We start from the raw sequence: 24,015 nt of genomic DNA, 5'->3' as shown, positions 1-24,015 counted from the left end.
CAGATGTATGAAAAAGTGGTGAATCACAGGAATAGATTGTGCCAGCGAAAGCTTGTTAACTCTTTTTCATCGAATAGACCGGATGGGAATCAATGGTTACACATGATACTGGAACAGGGCACGTTCATCGGTGTTTTAGGATATACATTCCTAGCATAACGTTTTTGTGGTGCTACACAATCACAGAAAAAAATGCAATAACTTAGCTGCTCCCTGGATGAATATACATTGGACCGGTAACAATTTTGACCTTTTATCGGAACACTGGTCATTCAAATGGTAATTGGCTCCACAAACCATATGCCAAATATGAACTTTTCTAGTAGCTCTAGCTCACTCGCAAAGGCTTTCAAGTTTATTTAGTAACATAGGCAGTGTTTGGTTCATGGTTTCAAGCCTCTCGAGGGGTGATAGAGGATCATTTTTCGGGAAAGAATTCGTTCTAAACCGTTACAGAGTTATTGTACCTTTTCTGTAATTGATTTGTTTGTCTTTAAATACTCCTAACTCAAAATGTGTACTTTATGTTTCAAATATTTTAGTTCCATTGGAAAGGTGAGAAAATTAAGCATAAGCATAAGCATAAGAGATCGCCCGTAGTTGCTACTCCGTTATTGACCAGAACCAAATTAGGTTGCAAAATGTTCATTGGAACAACATGCTTGGGAATAACATGATGAGCCACATTGTACAATCTATTCTGATCCCTGCATGCTGATCAATACCGACGCCGGTTAGGTCCGAATGCAGATCTTCTGGGAAAGGAAGGAATGTTAGTCCGATACATGTTGCTACTAGAGACCGGGTAATCCTCTGCATCTCCACATGTATCACAGGAAGGGGAGATTTGTTAGTAAATGTGCCAATAGCGTTATCATGTAATAATTGCTCTGGGCAGCCGGCTGCCGAGAATTTGGGAAAATTTATCCTTTGTTGTATTAATACGATTAGCAAAATAAGCAACTTCAACTCCGGATAGCCGGCTATAAGGAGAACTGCTTATATTTTTTAATAACATTCAATCACGCGACGAATTTGTTCGTGGTTTCTATCGTGTCGGTGCTGATTGTTACCAAGAACGGAGCTTGAAATTAGATTCATTAAAACAGACGCGGCGAATTTTCAGTACGTATTGACCCGCGATCATCGATACCAGTCGAATCATAGTACGAGCCAACCTCCGAACAACTATTCATTTTTACGGTATTGTCTTCTCGGCTAGATCCATTCGCACCCTCTCATTCTGCCACTATCGGCAGAAGGCCGACAGCACACGTCGCCGGTCTAAGGACCAACGAACACCTAAAATTTACATGCGACAAAATATCTGCAATCCTGAATATAAAAGAATTAAAACCTCTACTCATTAGCAATAAAATAAGAAAGCAAAAAAAAACAGTTGAATATCCATGGCGGCTCATTTTTAAAGATAGCACCGCCGATGAAACACCCAATACAAAATAGGTGACAAGGAAGAAATTAGCTGAGCACCGACCGGCTGGTTTGCCACCTATTTTTCGGGCGAAGACTTTTGGAGCGACACCTGGTTGTCGCTAGTCGCTGGTGAAACGCCAATTATTTGAATATGCCAATTTTTCTTATTGCTGTATTTTTTCATTTTTCGGATCGAATTTTTTCTCTGAAAAACCATTTTTCACTATTTTTAGAATGTACACTGTGTTTCTAGATGTTTTCTATGCACTTTTATTGTCTTTGCATTGGGAATCGAAGGCCCTTAATGCGAGGAAAAAACTTTTTTTCATTTGCCGGAATTCGATTTTCACAAACTGTCACCACTCGCGTCAGTCGAAAATATGTCGAAAAATGCTTTTATAAGACACTTTGTATAATCGTTAAATTGCACCGTTATTCGAACTTTCGATAACCGGGAGGCAGTAAACTGTGCCGATGAAAATTAACCGACTCGAAGGTGAACCGCTCGCGACGAAGATACACACTCCCACCTCCATTGGAAAGATGAGAAAATTTTTTATTAAGTAGTGTTCACATATAATTCAGTTAATTTGTTGAAGTCTCGACAAACATATGGGTACGGCTCAAAAGCCAACTGTCAAAATTCTCTTTGAAAGGAAATTCCGGATAAACCGCTACTGTTCGTACACAGTTCACAGCAGTTAAGGACATGCTGAATAGAGTCACAAGGTGACTTCTAAAATGGCTGCCGTCGTTTCTGCTTCTTCTTTTTATTTCATCGTCAAAATCAAAACATTGCATTAGCGCGCAAGACAAAATCGTTTGTAACTTAAAAGTCTTATCTCAGATTGCTTAGAAATTGTATCACTGTATGTAAGCATGTTAGCACATGCAGATGAATAGATTCTCTTCACGGAAGTTTTATTCGTTAGGGAAATTTGTACCTTTTTATTTTTCAATACAAATGAAACACGTGGTACAAAAATCAGTCAGCTGATTGCTGAACGATACGCTTATGTGCGTGCCATCTCCTATCGGTATAGTATGTTCTAGCCGCACAGAGATGCTGAGCGTAACCCGAACATAGCCGAAGATAACCGAAACTTTGTTGTGATTTTGGCATCGTTTCACCTTAATAAAAGAGAAAACTTTTCTCTTTTGTTTACTACCAACATCTGTGATTGGCGAGTAACGGTTTGTCCGGAATTTCCATTCAAAGAGAATTTTGACAGTTCTTGAGCGTTTTTTCAAAACGTCATATCTGCAATGAGTTACTCTCTTTGTTTACTTTCTCTTTCGATTTTTACGGCGTCAATATAAAACTTTCCGCTTATTTTACAGTACAGATCGAAAGACGGTGGTTTTAACTAGCATATTATGCAAAGAGTTGAGGGATAAATGTTAAAGTGACCGAATTATTAACAAAAGAGAAAGTAAACAAAGAGAGTAACTCATTGCAGATATGACGTTTTGAAAAAACGCTCAAGAGTTGGATTTTAAGCCGTAAACATATGTTTGTCGAGAAGTAAAGTATTTACAGGTTAGCGTTTTTATCGAATTTTCATTCATTTCTCGAAAAGTTTGATAGTTATTGTCATCATTTTAATGATTAAAATTATTCGTTTGAAAAAACTGCGAAATTGGTTGTTTGACGTCATACACATATGTTTCGATGTGTTTGGGTTATTGAACTTGGATATTTTTGTCTTATTTTCTCTTTTACTAGGTCTAGTTTAAAAAGTATGCCACCTATTATATGTCATTCAGTTGAGTGAATTTAGTATTCTTTTAAAAGTAAATTAGTTGAAAGCTTTTATTATTATTAGCGTTTTGGTTATTTCTTAAAATAAATTTGGTAAATTACAAACATCATCATTGTTATTATCGAAATGGTGCACCTCAGCAAGTTCTCAAATTCCATTTTTGAGTTCATATCATTCTTTTTATTCGTTTTGGCGCAAAATTATTTTAATCGCATGCAATTTTATGCAAAAACGACCAATTGAATCTGATTGTATTTATGGTGACGTCATGTTGTGTCTGCTATTGTTAAGCGAAATAAAAAGAGAGGATAAAGTGTCAACGAACTAGTCCTCAAAAGAACAATTGCAATGATGAATTTTGTAAATTAATACATTGAAAAATTACAAAACTCCTCGAAAAACACTAGTTTTGAACTCTTACTATGAACACGTGACATAGTACAATTAACTAGAAAATATTTGTACATAATTTGCTATGAAATTTTCTCAGCTTTCCAACGAAAGCTTAGGAATAAGGTTATAAAGCATATTTTGTAGGCTAGAGTCTTTTAGATACTCACAAATCGAATAAAGAAAAAACCACTGGAGTTTCAATAAAATGGAGGAGATATGAAAAAATGCTTAAGATCAAAATATGGAATTTTAAAGTTATATTATTATTTGTTTATAATTCATTATTTTGAAAAAATTAACAAAAACCTCTTCAACAACACCAACTTTTGACTATTTCCCCACAAAGACTTGTTTAAACCCATTAACTGAACTAAAAGATTCAAAATACAATGTACACATCTAGCGTTAAAGGCATTTAACGATATACAAGTCAAATACAGACAAAGTTCCACAACTCTGTAACGGTTGAGATTTGATGGTATGTGTAGAACATGTTTTTTCCTCAAATACTATCAATATCTCTGCTATCACCCTGGAGAGGTTCTTAACTCAACCATGAACCAAACACCCAGCAATTCCATCAAAAAAGTTATACGATCTCTCAGAATTTCGTAATATTTCGTAGATTGTTCCTTATAGCAAAATATTAGTATTTTTTTTATTTCATCATTAGGGTGCCGCTTTTAACGTTAGATTAAGCCAACAAATCGTGATTTTTCATAAGTTTAATTTTTATTGTTAATAGTTTAAATCAAACTGATCGTTAACAGCTTAAATAAATTTTTTTTAATTTTTTTGAAAAAATAGGAGAATATTTGATGTAGCATGAAAAATTGCGTATTAAATGCATTTTCTTGATTTTCACTGTGGTGGATATTAGAAACTTAGACCGGTCTAACGTGGAAAGCGGAACCCTACTGGCATTCACACGAGCTGGCAGAGAAGAGGTGTTAGATGTAACTCTCTGCTCTGACAGCATTATGCATGAGCTGGCAAACTGGCTCGTACCAAACTTGGCTCGAACCGTCGTATTTTGATCATAAATACATCATTTTTGATAATTTAACCGTCTCGCTAGATATCGTCACATATCGTAATCCGAAATCTACAAACTGGGACCACTACGAAGAGCGCTTGGCGACTAGGTTTCATGGGTCTCTTCCGGCGATTGAATCTCCAAGTGACTTAGATGAGCTCGTGGATAAAACAAACTCACTGATAGTAGCAGCATACCAAGGGGCTTGCCCGCTTAGGGTTAGGCGTGCTTCTAGTTATGTAGTTATGTAGACGAGCTTGGAATCGCAGACGAAGGGACGGGTCGGAGGCATTTAAGTTGGCTCGCAAAGCATACAGAAGTGCCCTTCGATCTGCTGAGCGAAGTGGTTGGAAAAACCTCTGCACGAATGTCTCAAGTCTCAACGAGACTAAGTAATTGAATAAATTACTTTCGAACTTGAAAGACTTTCATGTCAGCTCCATTAGAACTGTTAAGGGTGAATATTCATCTGACAAAGATGTAGAACTTAACACTTTCCAGGCTGTACGAGGCCATCACTGACGACCGCCCCTGAGTTCTTTTCTAGGTAAAATCGTGACAACCGAATCAATCAAATGGGCGCTTGCAAGTTTTGCTCCGTATACGTCTTCGAGAAAAGATGAAATTATTCCATATTCTTTATTCCTATTACTACATGTTTATATATATATATATATATATATATATATATATATATATATATATATATATATATATATATATATATATATATATATATATATATATATATATATATATATATATATATATATATATATATATATATATATATATATATATATATATATATATATATATATATATATATATATATATATATATATATATATATATATATATATATATATTTCTATATATACAAAGTTGGCGTACGTAAGACCGCGCATCACCTAAGAACGGCATGATGGATTTGCGTAATTCGTTCTTAATTTTGTTGATGTCGTGAATGCTCGAAATAATATCAATGATGAATTCTGTTTTGGGCAGGACGAAGTTTGCCGGGTCAGCTAGTTTTCTTTAACCCTTTCACGCCCAACTTTTTACTTATGCATACAGGTGTCCAAAACTATTTTGCCTTGAAAATGGTGGGGTCAAGGAACACGAAAAATCTTTTTCCATAGAAATAGGTGCTTCCATCGCAGTGCTAGAAGCTGCGAAAGTTTTACCTTCCAATGCTTAATACAATTTTCCTAGATTTTTTACAATAGTCCAATTACGTGTAAAATGTAGTCGAAGACAGTCTAAATTGATAGGTATTATCAGTTTTCAATAATATTGCAAAATAACGAAGATATATCAAAATTTCATTTTACGTCGTCAACCTAAACTGTCCCTGGCAGCACTGCTCCATCGGTAACCAATCAGACTAAATGTAATAACTTCAGTTTTAGAGCTAATACTTCTAACTTTTAGTGCTCAAATGAAAGATATTAGTCACATTTATTAGACTTACTTGTTTATGGGAGCAATTCTTGCCTAAACCAAAAGTTATAAAAACATTGTTGTCTACAAACAACATGGGCATGAATGGGTTAAGAGTTCTTACTTGTAGTCTAGCAACATGATACATTCCATTAGTGTGGTGGGAAATGATTGTAAAATTCATTCCCAAAAGTGACCGCGTTACCTATGAGGAGGCAAAGAGCTTTTTTTTTGTTGGAGACAAACCACTGCGACCAGTATTTAGATCTATTGTGGTACCTATGAGGAGGCAAAGAACTTTAGGCCGATCCGAATGACCTCTTTCTTTTTCAAATCAGTGGCACATTTAATCGACCACTGCATTCGGGATGTTAGCTTGGGCGAGTACCCGTTTCATGAAATGCAACATGCATATCAGCGGGGGAAGCATACTACTGTCCTGTTGCACAATGTTGTCCACAACAAGCAAGTTTAGGAGTTCAGGGTACCTTTAAATATAGCGAACTTGATACACGCAATGCTTAGTAACCGATGTATGTGTTAATTGTTGAGACAAGTAGAGATAAGGAAACTGAGTGTCTGCGGATGTCCTCAAGGTGGTGTGCTGTCACCACTTCTATAGAACTTTGTCGCCGATGGCTTGTTGAGGAAACTTAATGAGCTTGAGTTTCCGATATAATAGTTTCGCCGATGATTATTACATAATGATCTCCAGTATTTGCATTAACACGCTTTTTGATTTGATGCAGCATGCATGTGTTGTTGAGAAATGGTATCTTCAGTGGTTGGACTATCAGTTAATCCAAATAAAACATCAATGGTGCTTTTTAGTTAACAAAAGATTACAACCGGAGCAGTTATTGTTACAGATCAAGTTAAGTACGTTTGGGTAATTCTTAACTCAAAACTCGATTTAAGAATCAAGAGAGCTTGTATGATATTCGTCCAATGCATACGTGGTCTCAGAAAATCATGAGAACTCAAATCTAAGTACATTAAAAGCCGTAAGCACAAAGCCGTACTAACTGTTTTTAAACCGGACTAACTTTTAAACCGACCTAAAATATTTGGTAAGCTTTAATCAAACATTGCTGTCATTTATATGGCGTTCTGATCTGCGTTACACGTCAATGTTAAAAAACAACAAATTCAAGTTAAAGAAAATGAGTAAATTCATTCCGATATTTTCTTGCAGTAAAATAGCTTTTCTTCGTCAAATATCTCGTTCCATAGGGTTTGAGAACAATTTTGTCAACTTGTTGCCGATATGTTTCTGAACTTTAACGTGTTGGATAGTTGAAAGTTGGCCGATGATGTGCAGTACTTTGTAATGACATAATATGCACAAAAGAAAATAAATTGATATACATATGCATGTTTTTATTCAGCTTGAATAGGCGCTCGTCGAGTTAGAGGTGGCTAAACCATCGGTTGTAATTGGTGCCATGATAGTTATTTCTCGACAAAAATATGATTACTGGTTAAAACCCAACTGTCAAAATTCTCTTTGAAAGGAAATTCCGGACAAACCGTCGCTGGATAAACACAGTTCATAGCAGTTAATGGAAGAGAAAATTTTTCTCTTTTGTTTACTGCCAACATCTGTGATTGGCGAGTAACGGTTTGTCTGGAATTTCCTTTCAAAGAGAATTTTCACAGTTGGCTTTTAAGCCGGAATTATATGTTTGTCGAGATTTCATACTTTGATTAAAAAAATGGTTAAAATATTTCAATTTGAATTTAAAATGAACTGTGAGTGTCATTCTAACTGAACATGATACCTATCGACGTGGGGGAGAACATTTATTTTCGTTTCAAGTGAATTTTCACAAGTTTGGAATAAAGATCAATTATCAATGAAGGTCTGCGAATTAAAATTATACACGTTTTTCAGCGAGGTTTAAATAAAAAGCAAACAAAGATCAAACAGAAAATTAAACTTTGACAGAATGATCATTTATATTCACGAGCGTTATATTATTTTTTTTTGCGCTGTGGCAGACAGAATATAGATATATTTCTATAATGCATCAATGCAAATTGGAACGATTTATGCCAAAAACAAAATAAATATATTGATCACAATAAATTTCAAAACATTTTGTATTCAGAAGTTTTATGTGATTTTATTCTTATTGGAACATTGCACATATTTAAAATCAATTATTTTCTCTTAGCTTAGGGTATTTGTGGAGCTAATCTCTAAGCTGTTAACATTCTGATTCAATTTGCTAACGACCAGTGTAAGTAAATTTATAAAATATTGCATTTCATGATCTATATCCAATTGTCATTTGTTTGGATCTTTCCCCTAAAAACAATAATTTTCTTCCGTTATTTACTTTCTTTGATGTGTGATACAATAGATATATGGGCAATCATTCGTGAAAATATGTTATTGATTTATATTAACAAATTAAATGGTCCCGCTTATTCTCTTAGCGATAAGCAAAAAGAAAAGAATCAAAACAATTCTTATTGTAGTTCTGTTTCTAATTCACAAAAACAACTTTGATCTGAATTGATTGAATAGATCTCAATTTATCCAAACGTGCTCTACTGTAACCCTTTGATGTGCAATTGGAATCAAGCGTGTAGAAAGAAGGAAAGAACGAGGAAATAAAAAAATGCGGGTAGATATTGCCCATCCTATGAATTTTAAGACCCTAGCGCGTGAAATTTTTGACAGCTAGTTTTCCGCGCTCACTAATACTCATGCAGCATTTTGACAAAAACATAAATATGTCGTGTCATTTTTTATCGACGAGCGTTGCAAATTTCAATAAAGATTTAAGTGAATATTTAAAAAAGATATCCATAGAATGGCTGATATACTTTCAGAAGTCTCTAAGCGGCGCGCATCGGTTAACACTGTTTATTATGTGCTGTACGGCTACTATTTTTTAGGACTTTCAAAAGCGAAACTTGCCATCATGTACCGGAAACACAAGTCAACAATAACTAACTGGATCCAAACTTACCAAAGAAACGGGTTTTTTCGAGGAAAGAATATTATCGGGATGTAAAAAAATTTGGAGCAGATAAACGAGAGTGGTTGGTGGAATTATTTCTTGCTAAACCAACGTTATACTTAGATGAATCAAAAGAACTGTTTGCTCGCCAATTTAACATCACAATTTCGGCGTCCTCGATTTGTCGTATACTGCACAACGAAGGATTAACCTGGAAAGCGCTGGAACGAAGAGCTATACAGATCAGAACGGAAGATATCGTAAGGTTTTGTGAGGAATTGCATCAAATCAAGTGGGATTACCATAACTTAGTTTTTTTGGATGAGGTAAGCTTCGATTCCAGATCTATCCCACTGAGAAGTCCAAAAAATTGTTTCAAAATCGTTCAACACGGGTCCAGCGATGGACGTTCGTTGAACGGTTATTTGGACGATGTCCAAATTGGTCCAACGAACGTCCTTCATTGGACGATTTTGAAACCAACCGTTCTTAGAGGGATGCTACGCACAAGAGGATACGCTGTGCGGGGGAAACGGTTGATATGTAGAGGCGAATTTGTAAGACGACCAAGAGCTTCATTGCTATGCTTCATAAGCCAGGAAGGCATGCAGGAGGTTTTCTGTACCGAAGGGACGTTTAATAGGACAAAATTTTTCGCTTGTTGCAGACAGTTTGCTCTCAATTCAGATAATGTACAATGTTACCTGGGTCATTGCTCCGTATGGATTCTTGATGGAGCTCGCATTCATTGTGATTCTGCAATAATTTCCTATTTGCGCGCATTGGGTATTTATGTAATTTTTCTACCTGCATACTGTCCTTTCTTCAATCCAATAGAGATCGTATTCGGATTAACCAAAAGGCACTTGAAAAAAATCTACCAAGAGACTCGCGAGAAGGACATTCAATTAGTGGTTGCAAAGGCGTTGGATACGTTTTCTAATCACCCAATGAACAATCTGTTTCGCAAATGCGGTTATGTAAGAGGTGGAAGATTTGACCCAACAATTGCCCTAGAAGAAAATCTCACTGGCCTTGGGTTTGAAGATAATTCAGAGAAGCGAAAGTAAAAAGTTTATTTTTTTAAATATAAACATCGTTTTTTAAAAATTATACATGTTTTCTTATTAAATAGAACATTGGTAATTAAAAAGAAACATTTTAAAAGGAAAATTGTTTTTTTGTTATGAGCAAAATCATCATTGATGATCGACATCATCCATCTCCTCTACGCGACTGGCTAAAAATGCTCCGAAGTCTGTTTCCTCCACTTGCACTGCTTCTTCCGCTGCTGAAATGAACGTGTCGCCGATTCGGTCTCGTTGCTCAAGGGCCTCTAGGTGCCGTTTCACTGATTGCATTTTGACAATCATGTTTTGAGCAGTTAGTTGCATGTCCTCAAAGGCTTCACGAAGTTATTCTACATCGTCATGATACCCAGCATTTACACTATGGGCAACAGCAAAACCTCGACGAATTGCTTTCAAACGAGGCTGTTCTTTAACCGAAAATAATTTCACCAAATGTGCGGGGGGAGCATCGTGTAGCAACCTTTCTTGGCAGTGAAACTCTGAAGTATAAATGGCATTAGCCCACATCATCCACGCAATGTCCTTTGCTTCCCATTTATCACCATGGATATCTCGCAATTTTTGCGCAAGAACCGCAACTGATTGGTTCGAAGCAGCCCCAGCCTTGTCACGTTCCTCCTGCTCCAACAAAACTTCGCGCACTGTCTTGAAAACGCTCTTGTTGTTGACAGAAAGTGAATAAACATGCAGTAATAGATGGATTTCTTTGTTTCTCCAATTCTGTAAAAGTGTAGGGGTGACTTTATCTACCGTGTAACATCTATGGTTGGTTTTATCATTAAACAACGCAAAACGGATAAAATCGCCCTCTTCCGGAATCGGCTTGGAGCTCCAAACAGGCATTGCCACTCCTCTTTCATCGCACGTAAAAATCACTTCTCGTTTCAAAAATTTTTTCGCCAGCAGCCAACAACTATGAGTGAATTGCTCGGCAGTATTTCCGGAGACTCCCCATTTACCAACTTCCTTGCCGGAACTATGACCCTTAAAATCCCGTACCGTAATCAGCAACCAGCAACCAAGCAATCCTTCTGGCAATTTGTTCTGAGAAAATCTGCTTTCACTTTGTTGATGATCAACGTTTTCTGCTTTGCTGATATCCATCCCGGTGTCGGACAAGCTTAAACTGTATTCAATCATTTCAGTTGACAATACAGCACCAAGAGAGTCATCGTCAACCAAAAGATCCTCCCGAGAATAGTTGATTCGATTTAAACACTCTTCAACTTCCGGATCCGAATCCGGGGGTAGTGAATCGTCCGTATTCATAGTTGTTTTAATCCGTATTTGCCGAGACTGAAAACGGTTCTGTAAAAACATAATATCACATATTTTAGTCTCTTGTTATGAAATTTTGAAAAATATCTACCTAATCTAGCAGCAGCAAATTGCAAACACAAAACAAAAAGAACTGTCAGATAGGGTACGAGAAAACGGAACGCATATGTGTATGTGTTGTGAGGGGAATGCACTGTGCAAATATTTTCAACGCAGGAGTCTTGTTAGGTGCAAAATGCGCAATAAACACGGTAAAAAAACTTTACCTATTTTATGAGCTGTCAAAAAATGGGTATTTTATTGCTTATAACAATTGGTGCTTTTTATTCATTTCACAACTACTCGATGAGATAATGTCAATAGATATACTGATCTTAATAATGAGTGAAAAGTCATTAAAAATTATTTTAAGCGAGTTAACCTGCAAACTAAGGTTCGTAGCGGAAGCTACAAATTACCGGCCTGCATCTGAGTACGTGGCGGAAACGGAACATTTCGGCAATGCTCATAAAAACGGCTGTTTAAACTACTGAGGATGTTGCAAATATGCGTTTGGCATTTTTAGAGCAGCCAAAAGATCTAGCCATTAAAAATATATCCAGTTGGCGGTTTTATTTTGTTAAGTAGTTAAGGAGACAATAATGTGAAATGAATGTTATTTTATGTTTTTTAATTCGGAAATAATTCTATTGAAAGTATTTTTCATTCTGGCGCGATTTTCATGAATGGATATTTTTCACGCGTTTTGTTGTAACAGTTCTGCGAAAAATAAAGGGTAAAAAATACCCAGGTTGACGTACAAGAGCTGTATTCATTTATGGATACGAACGCTTTACCCACTTAATGGGTTATTCCACTTTCATTAAAAATGCGTAGTTTTCTACGCATTAATTGGTATTTTATTAGTGTAGTTCGACAGTGCTTGTCTTTCCTACCTGAAAAACTGGCTTATTTATTGCCATCTTTATTGCGAGCAAAAAGAGCCATATTTATCCAGAAGAAAGCCGAAGAAGAAGAGAAGCATGGCAAATTTTTGCATATTTTTGTCTTCTTCCGGTAACATGATGCTGCCATTTGCATTGCTGCGTTCTGATCAGCAATAAACGGCTATGTTAAAAAACTGTACAATAAAATTAATTTAAAATTCACTGTTTATGCCATTTAATAGTCTGATTATTTCGAGAATTTTTGTATTGCTCAATAAAATGCTGAATCGACATCTTGTTGAATGGGAATTATAACATAAGTATTGTATCAAATGAAATAATATTTTTTTCGAGCAATTTCATCACAAGATGGCGGCTCTGCAGCATTTTCACCTCATGCGCGTTTTTTGGAAGGGGTCCACGGTCGGAAATCAATCTCCCGTGATTTTTGACCTAGCGCCAAAAACTAAAGTTTTTCTCCATTCGTAACCCAACTTTGTACCGGGAAACAAGTGCTTTTTGTTCTCTCCGGTGTGGTTTAATTTTTTCGGTGGTACGAAGGTGCTTGCTGTGGCAGAGGCTGCAGTAAAGCATTACTAATAAACAGTCCCGCGAGTGATAATTGTTACCTGCGATATCAGTTAAAGTAGTGCAGTGAAGTGCGTTACTAAACATTTTTCTTGCCTGAAAGACGGCTTTGTTTAGACGAGCTATATCAGCTCTACTGTGTGAAGGTCACGCGGGTGACGGATAAAACAAACGAAGGATCAATTCACCTACCAGCTCGTCAGGAACCAACTGGTGAAGTGTTTCGTTTTTTACTTTTCTTATCGATTTTTTTCTTTTTATTGCTTTTGATTTTTTATTTTGATTTAAGTTAAACAGTGCGGTCGAGCGTGTTGCTCCCGCAACAAAATGGAACAAACAGAAGGATCACCCTCCGAAGAGGAATATTATGAAGAAGAAGAACGTATATCTGATACTGAGACAGATAATGTTATGGTCGATCCACTTCCCCCACTTTCCCCCAATGTCTCACAGCCCCCCCGAGTCAAGGTTTACCAGGATGGATCCGCTGGTCCTTGGGTGGTATACTTTCGGCCCAAAAATAAACCGTTAAACAGCATAACTGTTGCACGGGAGCTGACAAAACGTTACTCGGCCGTAACCGAGATTAAAAAGGTTCAGTCAGATAAACTGCGCGTAGTCGTTACTGACTTGAAACAGGTCAATGATATCGTTAGCAATAGCCTCTTTACGCTGGAGTATCGCGTCTACATCCCTTCTCGTGATGTGGAGATCGACGGTGTGGTAAGTGATGCGGGTCTAACTGTCGATGATCTGATGAATGATGGGGCTGGCCGCTTTAAGGACCCTAACCTTCAATCAGTTAAGATTTTGGAGTGCAAGCAATTGCACTCAAAGTCCTTCGAAGATGGTAATTACTATCCATCTGACTCGTTTCGCGTAACCTTCGCCGGATCTGCACTTTCGAGCTACGTTGAAGTGGGAGGAGCTCGTCTACCTGTACGCCTGTTTGTACCGCGGGTCATGAATTGTTCCAATTGCAAGCAGCTAGGTCACACGGCCACCTACTGTAGCAACAAGCAACGGTGCGGTAAATGTGGGGAACGCCATGCGGATGATACTTGCAGTAGCCCCGCTGAGAAGTGTGTTTACTGTGGGAGAATCCGCATGCACTTTTGACATGCCCAACGTACAAACTTCGCGCGGATAAACTGAAGCGATCCGCCAAAGATCGCTCCAGACGCTCTTACGCAGAAATGCTTAAAAGAGCTGTTCCACTTATCTCCGAAAACCCATTCGCTCTCTTGCCAACTGACGATAACGCCTCTAACGACCCTTGCGAGGGGCATTCTTTGGCTCCGCTTGGAAACTCTAGGAAAAGACCTAATCAAAACTCACCTGAACTTCCTCGTAAGGGTCCTAGGTTGTCCCAAACAAGGGTACAAAATAAAAATAATTCATCAACTGGAAGTGCTGGTACAAATCCGAAGATAATACCTCCTGGTTTTGGGAAATTGAGATACAACCAGGAGTTTCCAGCACTCCCCGGGGCACCAAAAATCCCAAGTGCTCCAATTTTACAGTCAGAAACTCAACCTAAAACGGGATTCCTTAAATTCTCTGACATTGTGGACTGGATATTCACAGCTTTCAACATTACCGATCCTATGAAAAGCTTGCTGGTTGCTATTCTACCAACAGTAAGAACATTTTTAAAACAGTTGACTGAACAATGGCCCCTCCTTACAGCGATCGCATCCTTCGATGGCTAACTTATTAGACGGAATCAGGGATCTGATCACTGTTTTACAGTGGAACTGCAGAAGTATTATCCCCAAAATTGATTCATTAAAACACGTGCTAAATTACAATCATTGTGATGCATTTTCCCTATGTGAAACATGGCTAACTTCTAATATAAACCTCAACTTCCACGATTTTAACATTATCCGCTTGGATCGAGAAGACTCATATGGGGGGGGGGGGGGGGGGGTACTTTTAGGGATCAAAAAGTGCTACTCCTTCAATCGAATCAACCTCCCTTCGACGCCAGGCATTGAAGTTGTCGCTTGTCAAACAACAATCAAAGGCAAAGATCTTTGCATTGCTTCTATTTACATTCCTCCTAGGGCCATGATGGGATATCGAAGATTCTCCAACGTGATTGAACACCTTCCCTCGGCCCGCCTGCTTCTTGGAGACTTTAACTCTCACGGTACGGGGTGGGGCTGTCTATACGACGATAATCGATCTTCGACAATTCAAGACCTTTGTGACAACTTCAATATGACAATTCTGAACACAGGGGAAATGACACGAATTCCTAGACCACCTGCGCAAGCAAGTGCACTGGACATATCTTTATGCTCGACATCACTACGGTTAGATTGCAAGTGGAAGGTAATATCTGATCCCCACGGTAGTGACCACTTACCAATTGTAATTGCAATCACCACTGGTTCAAGACCATCGACACCAATCAATGTGCCCTATGACCTCACACGAAACATTGATTGGAAGAGCTACGCTGCTGAGATATCCAAAACTATCGATTCAACACAGATACTTCCCCCGGAGGAAGAATATAAGTTTTTGTCCAACTCGATTCTCGATAGCGCGATTCAAACTCAGACGAAACGAGTACCCGACGTGAACACCCAAAAACGTTCTCCCAACCCGTGGTGGGACAAAGAGTGCTCAGACGTGTACGCGGAGAAAGCTGCCGCGTATAAAACCTTCCGGAACGACGGGTTAGTTGCTAGTTATCGAGTGTACGCGATATTAGAAAAGCGAATGAAAAATTTAATGAAAGCTAAGAAACGCAGTTACTGGCGCCGGTTTGTCGACGGGTTAACAAGAGAAACATCGATGAGCACTCTTTGGGGCACGGCCCGACGTATGCGAAACCGAAACAGTACTAACGAGAGCGTGGAATATTCAAACCGTTGGATATTCGATTTCGCCAAGAAGGTTTGTCCGGATTCCGCCCCGGCACAGAAAATCTACCGCGCCGCGTCGCCTTACAATACCGCGAACGAAACACCGTTTACGATGGTGGAGTTCTCACTTGCTCTCTTATCATGTAACAATAAAGCCCCGGGGCCAGATAGAATTAAATTCAACTTATTGAAGAATCTGCCAGACTCTGCCAAAAGACGCTTGTTGAATTTATTGAATAGGTTTCTTGAGGGTAACATTGTCCCACATGACTGGAGACAGGTGAGGGTCATCGCCATCCAAAAACCAGGAAAACCAGCCTCCGACCACAATTCGTATCGTCCGATTGCAATGCTGTCCTGTATCCGGAAGTTGTTCGAGAAAATGATCCTGTTTCGGCTCGACAATTGGGTCGAAACAAATGGCTTACTGTCAGATACACAATTTGGCTTCTGCAAAGGCAAAGGGACGAACGATTGCCTTGCGTTGCTCTCAACAGAAATTCAAATGGCATATGCTAACAAAGAGCAGATGGCATCAGTATTCTTGGATATTAAGGGGGCTTTCGATTCAGTTTCGATCAACATTCTTTATGAGAAGTTGCACCAGCATGGTCTTTCGCCAATTTTAAATAACTTTTTGCTAAACCTGTTGTCTGAAAAACAAATGCATTTCTCGCATGGCGATTTATCGACATCACGATTTAGCTACATGGGCCTTCCCCAAGTCTAAGCCCTCTCCTCTACAATTTTTACGTGAATGACATTGACGAATGTCTTGACAATTCCTGCACGCTAAGGCAGCTTGCAGATGACGGTGTGGTCTCTATTACAGGTCCTAAAGCCGTCGACTTGCAAGGACCACTGCAAGATACCTTGGACAATTTGTCTGCATGGGCTCTCCAACTGGGTATCGAGTTCTCCACGGAGAAAACTGAGCTAGTCGTATTTTCTAGAAAGCGTGAACCAGCGCAACTACAGCTTCAATTAATGGATCAAACTATTGCTCAGGCTTCAACATTCAAATATCTCGGGGTATGGTTCGACTCTAAAGGTACCTGGGGATGTCACATTAGGTATCTGAAACAGAAGTGCCAACAAAGGATCAACTTTTTCCGTACAATAACTGGAACATGGTGGGGTGCCCATCCAGGAGACCTAATCAGGTTGTACCAAACAACGATATTATCAGTGTTGAAGTACGGATGTTTCTGCTTTCGCTCCGCTGCGAACATACACTTCATCAAACTGGAGCGAATCCAGTATCGTTGCTTGCGTATTGCCTTGGGTTGCATGCACTCGACCCATACGATGAGTCTCGAAGTGCTGGCGGGCGTTCTTCCGCTGAAAAATCGATTCTGGGACCTCTCATATCGATTGCTCATTCGATGCGATATTCTGAACCCATTGGTGATTGCAAATTGCGAAAGGCTTGTCGAGCTTAATTCTCAGACCCGGTTCATGTCCTTGTACTTCGATTACATGGCACAGAACATCAATTCATCTACGTATAACGTCAACCGTGCTCATCTCTTAGATACTTCTGATCCAACTGTATTTTTCGATACATTCATGAAGGAAGAGATTTGTGGAATTCCGGATCATATTCGCCCACAAGTGGTCCCAAATATTTTCTATAACAAATACCATCAAGTCGACTGCGCCAAAATGTTCTACACTGACGGATCAATTCTCGACGGGTCCACAGGCTTCGGTATCTTCAACGAAAATCTTGCTGCCTCATTCAAACTCAATGATCCTGCTTCAATTTACGTCGCAGAATTAGCTGCCATTCAGTATACTCTCGGGATCATTGACACCCTGCCCTCAGACCATTACTTCATCGTTTCGGATAGTCTCAGCTCCATTGAGGCCATCCGTGCGGCGAAGCCTGGAAAGCACTCAACGTATTTCCTGGGGAAAATACGGGAATATCTGAGTGCTTTATCTGAAAAATCTTACCAGATTACCTTGGTTTGGGTCCCGTCACATTGTTCTATTGCGGGCAATGAGAAGGCGGACTCTTTAGCCAAGGTGGGCGCATTAGAAGGCGACACTTACGAAAGACCAATTTGCTTCAACGAATTTTTCAGTATCTCTCGTCAGAGGACGCTCGATAGTTGGCAAACCTCATGGAGCAATGGGCATCTGGGACGGTGGCTACATTCCATTATCCCGAAGGTATCAACGAAAGTTTGGTTTAAGGGGTTGGATGTGAACCGGGACTTTATTCGTACGATGTCAAGGATCATGTCCAACCATTACTCGTTTGACGCGCATCTCCGTCGTATAGGGCTTGCTGAAAATAATCATTGTGTTTGTGAGAACGGCTATCACGACATCGAGCAAGTTGTTTGGCTGTGCGCAGAGTACTGTGTTGCCAGGTCCCAACTAATAGATTCCCTTCGGGCCCGAGGTAGATCACCCTATGTGCCAGTCCGGGACGTCCTGGCAAGCCGTGACCACCCCTATATTTATCTTATCTATATCTTTTTGAAAACCGCTGATGTCCAAGTTTAATACATTTTACCCTCTCTCATTCACAGTAGAATCTCACCAACCTATCCCTGTATCTACAATATGGCATTGCTTCGCGAGTCTTCGGTGCACACTCTTCTTGATAACCGTCTATCCAGAACATCATGACATACCGCACATGCAGATGATATAGAGTGCCAATAATTATCCGAAATATTGACCTTCCCCTCGCCCCTGCGATTACAGGCTGGAAACTACAACACTACAACAAAGTGTGCATATCCGCCACAATGATCAATCAGCAAACGACGATGTCAATTACACAATATGTATCCCACTTCCTACCTTTTTCCTTTACTTACATAAGAGGGGAGCAAGCCGCCCCTAAATACGGCTTTCCCTTCCCCCACTAACATATGACATGTAATATAAAAAAAAAATGAATTATCGGCCTCGTTAAGCTACAGCATTTGGGCCTAAATAAACGTATTTTAAGATAAGATAAAGTTTTTCTGATTCCTTATGTCAATAGCGATGTACATAGGATTTTTCCTATATTTTAATTTTAAGCGAAATGGCGCAGTTTTGAGTGAAAAACGTAGAGAATGTCATAAAAATCTACACAAAATCGTTAATCAAAGGCAAGCAATAAAAAATTAATGACAGGTACTAACGTCTTAGGCCGGACTAAACTCAGGCCTAAAATCAAGGATAGTACCGTATGGCGGTACCAACTAGATTCAAGCTTGCCGCTATAAGTGAATCTAGACAGCATCTGTTAGACCAATACTGGAACACAGTGGGGCAGAATGCTACTTTCGACGCTTAAAACCTCTAACGCACTAGGTATGTATTCTGGAGGATTAGTGTCTGCAGCAAAGTGTCTTGGATGGAAATGAACATTATTTTGACAACTTTGGTTTTTATCTAGATAAGTAGAAAATGATCTAGATCAGTTCTATTAAAAAACTGTCTTCGGTAAAGTTGTTTTGATGTTATATTCTATAACCAATGTAGATGGCGCTATACGACATATAAAAAATACTCCAGAAAATGAATTTTAGCATATTTTTATGAAAAAATCTCTCATTTTATTCCTATCTGGCTATTTTTATAATCGACAATACAAAAAAAAAATCTTCAAATGCTCTTAAAAGCCATTCTAACGTACTAAAGATTAAGAGAAAACGCAATTTTTCGTCGTATTCCTTACCTCTCCGAAAAACAATCTGCAGTATTAACCCACCCAAGTTGTTTTTTTTTCGGATACCAAAAAGGATGATGTTTTATTGTCGAAAATCTTCCGATATGAGTATGAATTAATATTTCAATAATATTATATTTTGATTAATTTTACTGTGGAATTCTATCGAATTCAAAAAGTGCCCAGCTAGTCCTTATACAAAACTTTAAATCGCTTTTAAATTCTGCTCATAATTGGAATAAATAATACTCACACTCGGCGATCTACCTATGCTGGTATGATAAAAATCCATCCATTATTAAAGGAGTTGTAATTTGTCAAAATGCAAAAAAAATGCGCGAAAAACCGTGACGCACATATCTTTTTGAGTTTTATTTGTAATTTTCCATTTCAGGCACGTATTTTCCACTTTAGTCCACATGCGTTATCGCTCGAAGTGAAAAGTGGAGGGATATTATTGTTTAGGTTTTCTTTTCTTTGGCACAGGCTTTTTTTTTATCTTTGTGATACCATATTTATCTACACCATCGAGTAGTAATAACACCAGCCTCGCCTTATGGTTGTTTTTATGGCTTTGCCAACTTTTTGTTTTTATGAAGTATTTTCACAACTGCGGAGATATGTTTGTAGCTCAAGTTAAAGTTAACACTGACCTGCAATCAGAGCTCGAACCAAAACAAACTTATATACATACTCAATCGAATTGGAGCAGCCAAACAAATTGGTTACGCACGAACGAAAGGTTTGTGCTACATGCAATCCCATCATACAATTTGCCCGTAACGCACAAACAGGCGAAATTGAATCTGCAATCGTATTATTTGGTTGTTTTATCAACTCTGATTGCAAACCGGTTGGAAAACCTGGCACAATTGGAGGAGGCACGGTTGTTCTCGAGGAAGATTATTTGGGACATTTGCATAGCCTGAAAAATACCTCAAAAAACGAAATAAGATACTTGAACGCGCGGTTTCAATTCTCATGGGAATGCGTCTGGGAAAATAGGAATTGAAAGAGACGTTGCAATTAGAACGTTTTCTTTTTTCATTTACAGTGACTTTTGCACCGTTGCAACTAACTTAGTAGCTCGACCGAACATTGCTATGGGACTTGAACACGCACTCGAGGAAAACCGTCGAATCATAAATTCCTGATATTTTTGCCTTTTGAGTTGAACTTAGTACAAGATTTTCAATGCAGGAAGCTCAAAAACCAACTGTAAGATAAGCGTTTTCGTGCATTTGGTGACTAAATAAATATTTAGGCTCAGAGAAGTCAGGAAAAAAATCACTAACTTTCGAGATATAATCAGTATCAATACCTGAATTCAGTATAAACATGGCTGTGTTTTCATTCGTTATCGAGCACTCAGTCGAGATAGAAGTCTTTTGTCATCGGTCCGTACACTCTATAGCGACAAATAGTGTTAATCCGCGTTCAAGGTTATTGGCACACTCTACGCCTAGTTGAGGTTTCATTATTTTTCCCGTCTTTTGTGTTTCTGTTTCTGAGTACCGTTAGCCGGTCAGTGAAGTGAAGCAGTGTTCTTTTAGTAAGCCGTCTGGATACCGTTACATACACAAGCTAAGTATTAGTTTTCGTTTCCCCTTCTTGGTTGTCTTAATAACGTGCACTGGGCAATAGGCCCGTGCAAAAATGACTTCCCCTGACGGCGGTTCATCTCAAGGTGAGATGGACGTCGAAATAAAATCGGCTCCCCGGCTCAAGGTATATCCGAGCTCGGCCACCGGGCCATTTGTGATCTTCTTCCGGACCAAAGAAAAAAAGTGTTTGAATCTGTTGCAGATTTCTCGAGTTCTGACGGATCGGTATTCGGCCGTGACAGAAATATCGAAAATTCGCCCTGATAAGCTTCGGGTGGTGGTTAACAGTTCTACTCAGGCAAACGATATTGCTGGCTACGAGCCCTTTACGAAGGAGTACCGGGTTTATATTCCAGCTAGCAGGGTTGAAGTCAGTGGGGTCGTTTCCGATTCGAGTCTGAATTGCGAGGACCTGCTAAAATATGGGACTGGCTGTTTCAAAGACCCCATGCTTAAGCCAGTGAAGATACTGGAATGCAAACGTTTGCATTCAGCATCAGTCGCAGCTGACGGCAAGAAAATATACGTCAACTCAGACTCTTATCGGGTGACCTTCGCCGGCTCTGCCCTGCCCAATTACCTCCTCTTTGACAAGGTTCGTCTACCTGTTCGCCTCTTTGTGCCGCGGGTCATGAACTGTACTAATTGCAAACAATTGGGACACACAGCCTCCCATTGTAGCAATAAAGCCCGCTGTGGGAAATGCGGTGGGAATCATGCGGATGATTCCTGTGGTAGAGATGTCGAAAAGTGTCTCTACTGTGGGGGAAACCCACATGATCTCCCTTCATGTCCCGCGTACAAACAGCGCGAGGAAAATCTTAAGCGTTCCCTTCAGGGACGCTCTAAGCGATCTTTTGCAGAAATGCTTAAGATCGCTACGCCACCTGTCTCTACGAACATCTTTACCAACTTGTCTACTGACGAAGGCGACTGTGATGAACCCCAGGAGGGAACATCTTCTGCTGTGCCTAGAAGTAGTAGAAAAAGGAAGAACATTTCTTCTTCCAAGCTTCGTCGTAAAGGTCAGAAGGTGTCTCTTCATGGTCCCCCTAAAATAACTACTCAAGGAAGTACTGGTGCAAAACCGAAGCAAGTCGCTCCCGGTCTCAGTAACCTGAGCTCAGAAAAGGAGTTCCCAGCACTTCCAGGAACATCAAAAACCCCAAGTGTTCCCATATCTCAGCCAGAGAAAGAAAACAGTGCTGGCTTAATAAATTTCTCTGACATTGTGGACCGTATTCTTACAGCGTTAAACATTTCTGACCCCCTTAAAAGTGTCTTGATAAGCTTTCTCCCCGCAGTAAAAACATTTTTGATGCAGTTCACTGCGAAATGGCCCCTTCTTTCAGCGATTGTATCCTTCGATGGCTAATTCATCGAACGAGGTCAAGGATTTAATCACTGTTCTACAGTGGAATTGCAGAAGCATTATCCTGAAAATCGATTCGTTTAAAATCTTACTAAATAATTTGAAATGCGATGCATTTGCCCTATGCGAGACATGGCTCACTTCAGAAATAACCCTACACTTCCACGATTTTAATATTATTCGCTTGGATCGAGAAGACTCTTACGGAGGAGTACTTTTGGGGATCAAAAAGTGCTATTCTTTCAATCGGATCGACCTCCCCTCGACACCAGGCATTGAAGTTGTCGCTTGCCAAACCAGAATTAAAGGCAAAGACCTTTGCATTGCTTCCACCTACATCCCCCCCTAGAGCCTCAGTTAGCCACCGACGGCTTTGCGATATTGCGGAACTCCTCCCCGCACCGAGGCTAGTTTTAGGTGACTTCAACTCCCACGGCACGGCATGGGGTTGCCTTCAAGACGATAATCGATCTACCCTACTCCATGAGCTTTGCGACAACTTCAATATGACTATTTTGAATACGGGTGAAATGACACGGATTCCTGCCCCTCCAGCGCGTCCGAGCGCCTCAGACCTGTCCCTCTGCTCGACATCGCTGTGGTTAGATTGCATGTGGAAGGTAGTCTCTGATCCCCACGGCAGCGACCATCTGCCAATCGTAATTAATATTGCTAACGGTTCAGGGCCACCGAATACAATCAATGTTTCGTATGACCTCACACGAAATATTGATTGGAAGAGCTACGCGTCCGCGATATCCGAAAAAGTAGAATCGACACAAGAGCTTCCTCCGGAGGAAGAGTACGGGTTCCTGGCTGGCTTGATTCTCGATACCGCGATTCAAGCTCAGACTAAACGCGTACCAGACGCGAATTCACGCGGGCGTCCTCCCAATCCATGGTGGGACAAAGAGTGCTCAGACGTGTACGCGGAGAAGGCCGCTGCGTATAAGACCTTCCGGGACGACGGGCTGCCAGCTAGCTACCGACAGTACGCGATGGCGGAAACGCGCATGAAGAGTTTGATAAAAGCCAAAAAACGTAGCTACTGGCGCCGGTTCGTCGACGGACTAACGAGAGAAACATCGATGAGCACTCTTTGGAGTACGGCCCGACGCTTACGAAACCGAAACAGTACTAATGAGAGCGTGGAATATTCAAACCGTTGGATATTCGATTTTGCCAAGAAGGTTTGTCCGGATTCCGCCCCGGCACAGAAGATCTACCGCGCCGCGTCCCCTCACAATAACGCGAACGAAACACCGTTTTCGATGGTGGAGTTCTCACTTGCTCTCTTATCATGTAACAATAAAGCCCCAGGGCCAGACAGAATCAAATTTAACTTGTTAAAGAATCTGCCAGACTCTGCCAAGAGACGCTTGTTGAATTTATTTAATAAGTTTCTTGAGGGTAATATTGTCCCTCATGACTGGAGGCAAGTGAAGGTCATCGCCATTCAAAAACCAGGAAAACCAGCCTCCGACCACAACTCGTATCGACCGATTGCGATGCTGTCCTGTATCCGAAAGTTGTTCGAGAAAATGATCTTGTTTCGCC

At 39.8% G+C, this 24,015-nt stretch overlaps 2 protein-coding genes across 2 annotated transcripts in view; both read right to left on the bottom strand.

Moving 5' to 3' along the window:
• LOC131692384 (diacylglycerol kinase 1) overlaps nucleotides 1-24,015 on the bottom strand; it is a 420,215-nt gene that overhangs the window by 143,611 nt on the left and 252,589 nt on the right. The window lies entirely within an intron of this gene.
• LOC131692385 (uncharacterized) lies at nucleotides 10,147-11,535 on the bottom strand. The gene is made up of 2 exons (XM_058979394.1): nucleotides 11,502-11,535; nucleotides 10,147-11,440 (listed from the first exon to the last, which is right to left on the bottom strand). Exon 2 carries the CDS (start codon nucleotides 11,399-11,401, stop codon nucleotides 10,457-10,459), a length of 945 nt encoding a protein of 314 aa, XP_058835377.1. The 5' UTR covers nucleotides 11,402-11,440; nucleotides 11,502-11,535; the 3' UTR covers nucleotides 10,147-10,456.

Source organism: Topomyia yanbarensis, chromosome 3 (genome assembly GCF_030247195.1).
Source record: "Topomyia yanbarensis strain Yona2022 chromosome 3, ASM3024719v1, whole genome shotgun sequence".
NCBI classification, from domain to species: domain Eukaryota; kingdom Metazoa; phylum Arthropoda; class Insecta; order Diptera; family Culicidae; genus Topomyia; species Topomyia yanbarensis.
This window is presented reverse-complemented; position numbering and strand designations above follow the sequence as displayed.